This window comes from Solanum dulcamara, chromosome 6 (assembly GCF_947179165.1).
Source record: "Solanum dulcamara chromosome 6, daSolDulc1.2, whole genome shotgun sequence".
NCBI classification, from domain to species: Eukaryota; Viridiplantae; Streptophyta; class Magnoliopsida; order Solanales; family Solanaceae; genus Solanum; species Solanum dulcamara.
The window spans coordinates 741,486-752,435 of NC_077242.1; the positions used below are offsets into that span (position 1 = coordinate 741,486).

Sequence of the window (10,950 nt, forward strand, 5' to 3'; positions counted from 1 at the left end):
TTACTTCTATTTCTTCTAAAAGTGTAGTAATCAACTTCTCCCTCCTCTTTATTGATTCATTCGCTCACCTCTTTTTCACATATCCATATCTCAAGCTCGCTTTTTTCATCTTATCTGTTACGTAGGTCATTCATACTTTATTCTGTATAACTTCATTCTTAATCTTATCTCTTCTAATTAAATTAATTTGATATATCTTATTTGGTGCTATTGTTGAGAAAGAGTTTTAAAGAAACTGAAGAGTTTCAAATGCATTATTTACCTTGAGAAAAGCATGTTTATTTTTTTAAAAAAAATCAAAATCAATTTCAATCGATTAAAGTAGAGTTTAGTATACAGATATTTGTGTGTGTACTTTGATAATGTATAGTGAAAGACGATTGGACGCAAGTTGACTTTGGGACATGGGATGTGGGTGTTATTCATGAGTTGTCTCTATCCAAGTACTATATGTAAGTAATTTCCCTCACAATAATTGTCATTTTCAATTATATTCGTTTACGTTGGGTTTGATCTATGTTATTGGAATTCGGTTAAGGTACGCTTTTATAATGATAGCATAATGCAAGTAGAGTACATTTTGGGGGTGCGGGAGACCTTGCAAGTCCTTTTTCAAGAAAAATAAAGTTTGGTTGACATGAGGTTGTATTTAGTTATACTATACTTTCTTATTCTTCAATGTATTTTATTATCTGTTGTTTTATTTGTTTTTCTTGTAATCTGGATTCAAGTATTTTATTTTTTTTTGAGTTGAAAATTTATCAAATATAGTTTTTCAATTCCTTAATAATAAAGATAAGGTTTATTAATAATTATCTTCAATTCCTTGAAATGAAGAGGATTAGAGGATTTGGTGGGGAAAAAATGACCCAATTTATGGCTTTTGATGATGATGGGTTAAAAGGAATTTTTTGGGTCGGATTTAAGATCATGGGTCAGATATTTTAAAATATTAAAATGGCTGAATTTAGTATTTAATATAAATGTCATATGTCAATTAAATGAGGATTTGACAATTCCAAGTGTAATATATAAAAAAAAAAAGAGCTAGTTATTTTTCAACAGAGCAACTAACGCTGAAAGAGGTATATATGTGCTAAAATGTAGACGGCAAAGACATGAGTGACCTAAACTACAAACGGAGGGTATATCTAGATATTTTCAAAAAGCTCAGAGGCATATTTGACCATTTTTCCTTTTATTTATTGTCTTTAGTATTCATGAATCAAACGATGCCTTAACTAAGACGGTTAGTAAAGTAAATCAAATTTATAAAAAGAAAAATACTTTTAAAGTTCCAAAATCGATCCATTATGTACTCTTAATGTCTGATGTTCCTAGTTATAATTCATCAAAAAGAAGAAGAAGAAGCAAAAAAAGAGCAATTACCATGTCTGATGTTTGATGACAGGCTAAATGTTAAATAATACTTTGAAATTTAAATATAACTTAAATAGTACATATAATCGGCCATCTAATGCAAATCCTACCTTTGGAAAAAGCCCATCTAATTTTAAGGGCCATGACATCAACGAACTAAACTTTTTGGGCCAAACAACTGGACTTTTCAATATAGACCATGGGCCTGGGTGGCAGACAGTAGACAAGTTTTTGCACTGACTGCCCTCGTTTCAAGGTGGTCTTGAATTTTTATTCCTCCGAAAATCGATCTTTGAGTTTTGCTCCTACTATTCATTTAATGAAAATTTATTATTCAAAGTATATTTAACTATGACTTAATTTTGCTGGATAAATATTTTAAAAGAATTTTTGTCTGGAGCATAAATTTAGTATTATCTAATTCGTGAGGCAAAACTTTATCCTTTTTTTTTAAAAAAAATAATCATTAGGCATAAGAAACAAGTTTATACAGTTATGTCCTATAAGGCATAAATTTAGTGTATGAACTTCTTAAAATATAATGTTCTAAAATTAAACTTATATCTTATAGGACATAACTTGTGGCTAGCGTATTTTTTTACCTTGTGATTTTTTTTCTACTTTTACCAAGTGTATTTACCAATCTTTTTTTATTATATAAAATGTTTCAGAATAAAAATTAAAAATCACAAATTTAAGCGCTAAAAAATAAAATTTCCCAAATAGAAGCTGCGAAGAACGGCTCAACTGATTGGCCTTATGGCCATAAATTACCAAACGGGACACTTTTGGCACACGCCAAAACGTTCCATTTCGGCGGAATGAAAAGTCATAAATTACTACTAGTATTATCTCTTCTTTAAAAAACAAAGTTGTGTAGTTTTTTATTTGACACTAATACGATGACTTTCTTAATTACACGTTTATTTTTATGAATAACGATTCTAAAAATCAAATTCAATATCATAAGTTTAAGTCGATATTTTCATTATAAAATAAAATTAGAGTGAAAGTTGAAAAGGATTATTAATCCTTAATTATTCTAGAAATTCTTCATTAGTGATTGTAAATGATTAAATTTTTCAATTTTTTCGACCTTGATTTAAGGTTTTACATAGACTTAGCTAAAGTATAATGAATAAGTCATAGAATGATCTTTTCATCTGTGCTTCCGTATTTTGAACTATCACTCTATTTGTATTTGCCGATAAATGTATATGACACTCTTTTCGTAGTATCTTCTGAATTAGAAAGTATAACTAGTATACGGATTACGGATTCGATCAAACTCAATAACTTAGTTGAATATCTATAAATTATTAATTTTTAGAACCCAATAATTCAAATAAACTAAAATTCTGAAATTCATAAACTTCAAATCCTAACTTCGCATCTAAATCGAACACTATTGCAAAATTATGTTATCTTGTTCATTGAATGGTAAATCTTGACTCACAAACAAACCGTCCTTTTTTTCTATTATTTGTATGGTCGGTTAAAATAAATACGGATTAAATTTGATTCAGGTTTTACTGGGCCGTATTTTTACCCAAGATATATTTTCCACGTGTAATCTGGATTCTAAAAATATTTTAATTTTCACGTAATCCGGGTAATTAATTGACTAACAACTACTAAACCCAAGTTTAAACCGTGGTTTAATCAACTTCGTCAACTAAAAGTCTAAACTTTAACCATAGTTAACAATCTCCTATAAATACCAGCGGCCATAAACCCTTGAGCTTTTCTTTTCCTATGCCCTATTGTTCCGTTTCGTTACTTTGTTCTCAGAAAAAAAAAAGCAAAACGAGTTTGCTTTTTTGCTTCTGAGTTCATTGAAGAAGAAGACAAATTCCCGTAACGTTCGCATTACATGGTATTTTTTTTTATTTATTTAATTTTTCTGTTTTTATCGATAAATCCAACTATTTAAGCAATTTTTCATCTGTTTTGTGTTTTTTTTCCTACTTTTTTTAATCTAACTGTCGTTTCGAGATTTGTTTTCTATTCAAATAGCTTGATTTTAGTTGTTTATCTATAAAAAGTGTTTTAAAAAGTTCAATTTTGGCGAAATTTGAAGAAATTTTGACGAGTAAATCCAAATGTTCAAAAACATGTTTTTTTTATTTGTTTTCAATTCGAATAGTTTGGATTTAAGTTGTTTTGCAATAAAAAGTGTAAAAAAAAGTTCAATTTTGGCGAATTTTGAAGAAAATTTGACGAGTTAATGCAAATGTTCAAAAACATGCTTTAATAGTTTGAAATTTAGTTGTTTTTGCTTTTAAAAAGTTTAATTTTGGTGAAAATTTCAATTAATTTGGGAGATTTTTGAATTAATGGGTGAAGGTGCAGAGCGTGAGCGTGGATCCGGATCGAGAATCGGAGCCGTTCGTTGAACTGGATCCGACAGGGAGATACGGGCGGTACGACGAGCTTTTGGGTTATGGAGCAGTGAAGAAAGTGTACAGAGCGTTTGATCAGGAAGAAGGGATTGAAGTAGCTTGGAATCAAGTGAAATTGCGGTATTTCATGGACGATCAGCCGGTGATTGGCCGGCTGTATTCGGAGGTCCGGCTATTGAAAACCTTAAAGCATAAGAACATAATTGCATTGTACTCTGTTTGGAGGGATGAAAATCGTAACACGTTGAATTTCATAACGGAGGTTTGTACCTCGGGGAATTTGAGAGAGTATAGGAATAAACACAAACACGTATCGATGAAGGCAGTGAAGAAGTGGTCTAAGCAGATTCTTAAGGGATTGAATTATTTGCATACACATGAACCTTGTGTTATTCATAGGGATCTCAATTGCAGTAATGTCTTCATTAATGGCAATATTGGTCAGGTATATTATTGACCTCTTGATTTATCTGTTATTATATCATGTTATCATGTTTTGTCGAGCAGACTGTCTATCGGAAACAGGCTAGCAGAGATCATTGGATATGTTGTTGTTGTTGCTTTATCTGTTATTCTATCATGTTTTGTTGAGCAGAAGGTCTATTGGAAAAAGTCTCTCTACGTGTAGGGATCACGAGATATGTTGTTGTTGTTGCTTTATCTGTTATTAGTGTTATCCTTATCTTCATTGAGAAATAGTTTTAATAATTCTTCAATGTCGTATCTATTTTGTTCAACCCCAAAAAGGATAATGTTGATTATTCCTTTGAGGAAGTATTTATTATATGAACATTATTGTGTTGTTCATATGGGAGCATTCATTTCACCAATTGTTATTTTAACTTGGAAACAAATAAAGATTGATTTTTATATGATTAATGTTAATTCTTTTTTTGTTATCCATGTTTTAGCTTGTTTATATCATTTTTATGAACTTCAGAATTTTGAAGGGAGTACGAGTGATATCAAGATTTATTTTTGTTGTGTTGTGAAATAGGTTAAGATTGGTGATTTGGGTTTTGCAACGATAGTAGGGAAGAGTCATTCAGCACATTCAGTTCTTGGAACCCCGGAGTTCATGGCACCGGAGTTGTATGATGAGGATTATACTGAGCTGATTGATATCTACTCATTCGGGATGTGTGTTTTAGAGATGGTGACTTTGGAACTACCATATAGCGAGTGTGATAATGTGGTGAAGATATACAAGAAGGTGATATCCGGAGTGAGGCCTAAGGCCATGGACAAGGTTAAAGATCCCGAGGTCAAGAAGTTCATTGAGAAGTGCCTTGCTCAGCCTAGGGTTAGACCTTCTGCATCTGATCTCCTTCAAGACCCTTTCTTTGAAGATATTAATGATGATGATGACGAAAATGGCGACGAAGAGTACTAGTAACAACTATTGGCAGGCCTAGATCAGCTATTGCTATTATTTGCTAGTATTAGTTAGTTGTATTAGCTTTTGGTGTGTGGAGTTTTGGTGCTGATTTGTGGCTTATACTCTTTTTTCCTCCAAAAAGAAGAAAAGAAAATGGTTTTACTTTATATGATAACTACTGCAAAAGAAAAACAATAGAAAGAGTGGATTTTGGTTAAGTAATTTGTACATACATTTGTTATACTATTGGAAGATTGAAAGTGGCTTGAATTCTTTCATAATCCTTTAATTTCATTGTATCTCATTCAAATTACTTGTAGTCATTTGGACAACGAGATTATTACCGTTAATACATAATAACGGTAAATATTTATTTGCATCAGATATTTATACCAAATCATGATTACGTGTAATTATACATCTATTAATTTGATGTAACCACATAAGTTTCTACCATGAACTAACCTTTCATACCCTTGAAGTGATAGGACAATTAAATCTTCAAATTGGGACAAGTCAAAATTTTGGAATTGGTAAAAGCAAAGTCAAGTTTCAATTTTGGTTGTGTTAGTTGTGTCAAAACTTAAAATGAGATTGATTCCAATTTTAGCAAAGAAAACAAAAAAAGCCTTTGGCACAATGTAATGGCTTATTATTTATTTATTTATATTTTTGTAAAACATGAGGTGGAACTTGGAAGCAAAGTAAAGAAGTTGACATAACTCAAGTTGTCGCCACGCTGTGTCCCATTTTCTATTTGTTGGACTAAACAAATTCCATTAATTTAAAAAATTGTTAAACTAATAAAGAAAAAGACCAATAATATTTATTGGCGTGTGTTGCATTTCTATTCCCACTTTAATAAATCGAATCAAACCCGAATATATCAACGGACACCACCACTCAAGTTTGTCGCAAGAAGTGACAAGTATTTTTTTATCTTTAATGAATAAAATTAGTCGAAAATTATATAATTTTCATAAGGTAGAAATAAGATCAGTTTATATTTATTTTTTTAGAACCTACATATGAAAATGCAATAGATATGTTATTATTGTTGTTGTTTACCCTTTATTTATGTCGAATTTAAATTAATTTAATTTAAATATTTTTTTAATTTTTAACTAAAAATCTTGAATTTGAACCTGAAGAATGAAGCTTCTTTTAGTAAGGAGCATATTATGTTCAAACTAAACTTCTGAATTAAATATGAATAAGTCAAACTCTAAAATAAATATTGATACAAAATAAAAAGTTAAAGGAAGAGAATAAATGGAAAAAGTATTTCTTGGTTTGTGGAGTCAAATAAGGGTCTTTTTTATCATTGTAGTATAAAATAAAAACAGTATTAAAATTAAGGTATAATTAATTCTAAAATTGCTTATATTGAAATAAAAATACAACAAAATACGGGATTGAATAATCCCATATTGATAAATATTTAGTCGTAATTGATATTCATATCAAACCATATTAATTTCTGATGGTTAAAAATGCATATTAATTAACTATGATTTGATATAATAATATATATAAAGATATGTGCTATGTATTTATTAAATTAATATAAATATTAACTATGAATAAATTCTTACCTTTCACGTTCAATCCCGAAATTGTTATCCTTGTTATGAACCATACGACCTCTTAACTTTTAAAAAAATCCAAAAAATATCGTTTCATTGAATGCTTTAAATATCCAAAATTTATGGTGAGAGTTTTTTTTCCCCTCTTATTGAAATTTTCTGGGGATGAGAACTCATTTAATAATTAAGATTAATTTAATCATCACTCCCTTGACAAAAAATAACATGCAAGAGATTGGCTCAACGGTTCAAAATATTCAAAATGCACCCCTAATGTCTAAGGTTAGATTATCAAGGACTACATATTTTTTTATGTTTATTATGAAAGTGGATTGTCCACTTATCATAATATTCTATATTAGTGGGGCCTACTCAAAGTGGGCAACTAACCCACTTGTTTTTCTTCATCTTTGATGGTTATAAAATGCCATCAAATTGGCACAAATTGATCATCTGAAGAAAGAAAAAATACATACTGCAATCACTCTCTTCTGTTTTATTTTTCTTACTCTATCCGTCTAATTAATTGTTAAGGTAGTATATTCATAACACGTTATCAGCACGAGGCTCCGGCTAATTTTTCAAGGTAACAAAAAGTGGTAAGAGTTTTATTTAAATTTATTTTCATAAAATGGCAAATATTTCAAAAATTGAATTTGTTGCTTTGGATATCTCTGGAAAAGATTACTCTTCATGGGCACTAGATGCCGAAATTCATCTTGAATCGATGGGTCTGGCAGACACCATCAAAGATGATAACACGGCATCTAGTCAAGACCGTGCAAAAGCTATGATTTTCCTCCGCCACCATCTTGACGAGGGTCTTAAATTACAATATCTTACATTAAAAGATCCCTTGAAATTGTGGAAAAATTTAAAAGAAAGGTATGACCACCTGAAGTTGGTCATGCTTCCACAAGCACGTTATGACTGGTTAAATCTGAGACTGATGGACTTTAAAAATATAACTGAATATAATTCTGCTTTATTTAGAATTATAGCTCAGTTAACTTTATGCGGAGATGAAATCACGGAACAAGATAAACTTGAAAAAACATACTCCACATTTCCACCCGCGAATATGCTCCTGCAGCAGCAATATCGCGAAAAAGGCTTTACAAAATATTCTGAATTATTATCTCACTTACTTATTGCTGAACGCCATAATGAATTATTAATGAAAAATCATGATAGTCGGCCCGTTGGTTCTTTGCCACTCCCTGAAGTGAATCAGGCAAATTCTAACCAACGAGAAAGAGGCCATGGCCCCAGTCGTGGTCGTGGTCGTGGCCGTAGTCAAAAAAGAATTTTTAATCATGATGCTCGGCTGGCACCGAGAAATAACCAGCAATATAAAAGGCAGGGTAAAAAGCCAGAAGCTTTACCGAAGAATAATTCAGAAACAATATGTCATAGATGTGGAGGTGTGGGGCACTGGTCGCGGATTTGCCGGTCGTCAAAACGCTTGGTTCAGCTATATCAGGCATCGTTAAAAAGGGCAGAAAATAATCCAGAGACAAATTTTATCTCTGAGGACAATATTGAGCCCATGCATCTAGATGTAGCTGATTTCTTTAATTTTCCAGAAGTAAATATGAATGTTGATAAGCCCGATAATATTTAAATAATTCTCTTTATTGTTGTATGTATTAAATATTATGTTTGTATTTTTCTAGCTCAATGTAATGAAATAAAACTTTGTATAATAAATTATGTATTAATTATAATATTTACTTTCTTTCTTTGTGAAGAAAATATGGAAATGCCTCAAATCTTGTTTGGATCAATGATAAATCACGAGGATATTTGTGTAATTGATAGTGGAACAACCCATGCTATATTTAAAGACGAGAAATATTTTTCCAATTTACTTAGAAGAAAAGCTAATGTTACTACAATTTCTGGTAATTCAAAAATGATAGAAGGCTACGGAAGAGCTACTATAATTCTACCTAAGGGGACAAAAATTGTTATAGAAGATGCACTATTTTCTTCTAAATCCCCAAGAAACTTGTTAAGTTTTAAAGATATTCGCAGAAATGGATATCATGTTGAGACATTAAATAAAATGAATATTGAATATCTTGGTATAACCAAGAGTGTCTCAGGCCAGAAATATATTTTGGAAAAATTACCAACTCTGTCATCTGGCCTATATTATGCAAAAATTAGTGCAATTGAAGCAAATATGATCGTAAACCAGAAGTTTACTGATCCAAATATATTTGTGCTATGGCATGATCGAATAGGTCATCCTGGATCAATAATGATGAGACGAATTCTTGAAAATTCAACTGGACATCCGTTAAAAAACCAGAAGATTCTTACAAATGATGAATTTTCATGTGCTGCTTGTTATCAAGGCAAATTAATTGCCAGGCCATCGACCCTGAAGGTTGGCATCGAATCTCCTGGATTTTTAGAGCGTATACATGGAGATATATGTGGACCTATTCATCCACCAAGTGGATTGTTTAGATATTTTATGGTTCTAATAGATGCATCATCTAGATGGTCTCATGTGTGCCTGTTATCATCTCGCAACCTGGCGTTTGCGAAGTTGTTAGCACAAATAATAAGATTGAGAGCGCAATTCCCAGATTATCCAATTAAGGCCATTCGCCTTGATAATGCTGGAGAATTTACATCCCAAGCATTTAATGATTATTGCTTATCAATTGGGATAAAAATTGAACATCCTGTTGCACATGTTCATACTCAAAATGGCCTTGCAGAGTCATTTATAAAGCGCCTACAATTGATAGCAAGACCTCTACTAATGAAAACAAAATTGCCAATTACTGTTTAGGGTCATGCTATTTTACATGCAGCAGCACTTGTACGTCTAAGACCGACACATTATAATAAATACTCTCCGTCACAATTAGTACTTGGTCATGAACCAAATATAGCCCATTTAAGAATTTTTGGTTGTGCAGTATACGTGCCTGTAGCACCACCACAACGTACAAAAATGGGCCCTCAACGAAGGTTGGGCATATATGCTGGGTTTGACTCACCCTCCATAATTCGATACCTTGAACCGTTGACTGGAGATTTATTCACTGCACGATTTGCAGATTGTCGGTTTGATGAAATAATTTTCCCGCCATTAGGGGGAGAGAAAAAGGAACCCGAAAAAGAAAAAGAAATTGCGTGGAAAGTTTCATCACTATCACATTTTGATCCACGCACCCGCACATGTGAGCAGGAGGTCCAGAAGATCATCCACTTACAGAAAATAGCAAATCAAATGCCAGATGCATTTACTGATTTGAAACGGATAACTAAGTCACATATCCCTGCAGTGAATGTACCTATCCGAATTGATGTCCCAAAAGGACCATCTACAAGTATCATAGCTTCTGAATCTCAAACACGCCAGAAGCGTGGTAGACCGTTGGGTTCAAAGGATAAAAATCCTAGAAAAAGAAGCGTAAGAAATAATAAAGATGATACTACAATAGAACCTCCTAAAGAAGGCCAAGATTTGAGTAATCTTGATATTCCTGAAGAAATCAGTGAACCCGAGACTCAAGTGAATGAAGAAATTTCAATAAGTTCTTTCGGTGATGAGATAAAGTTAGATCGATCTAAAATCACGGTTGATAATGTTTTTGCATATAATGTTGCAATTAACCTTATGCAAGATAGTGAAAGTCTTGAACCTAAATCCGTCGAAGATTGTCGACGTAGATGTGATTGGCCAGAATGGCAAAAGGCAATTCAATCAGAATTAGACTCACTTGCTAAATGTGAGGTTTTTGGACCTGTAGTCCAAACCCCTGAAGGTGTAAAACCAGTTGGCTATAATGGGTTTTTGTTAGAAAACGAAATGAGAGAAATGAAATTGTAAGATATAAGGCACGCCTTGTTGCACAAGGATTCTCTCAAAGACCCGGAGTCAACTATGAAGAAACATATTCACCGGTTATGGATGGAATAACATTTCGATATCTCATCAGTTTAGCTGTACATAAAAATCTTGAAATACACCTAATGGATGTGGTTGCAGCTTACCTTTATGGTTCACTTGATAATGAAATTTACATGAAAATCCCAGAAGGATTAAAATTGCCTGAAACATGCAAAAAGTCTCAGGAAGTATACTCAATAAAACTCCAAAGATCATTATATGGTCTAAAACAATCAGGGCGTATGTGGTATAATCGCCTCAGTGAGTACTTGATAAATGAAGGCTATA

At 32.1% G+C, this 10,950-nt stretch overlaps 1 protein-coding gene across 1 annotated transcript; it reads left to right on the plus strand.

Moving 5' to 3' along the window:
• Nucleotides 1-3,145: 3,145 nt before the first annotated feature.
• On the plus strand, nt 3,146-5,422 carry LOC129891709 (probable serine/threonine-protein kinase WNK11). Its single transcript, XM_055967161.1, is given in 4 exon segments — nt 3,146-3,256; nt 3,727-4,227; nt 4,780-5,171; nt 5,173-5,422. Coding segments are annotated over 4 exon segments (921 nt in total). The 5' UTR covers nt 3,146-3,253; the 3' UTR covers nt 5,198-5,422.
• Nucleotides 5,423-10,950: the final 5,528 nt, after the last annotated feature.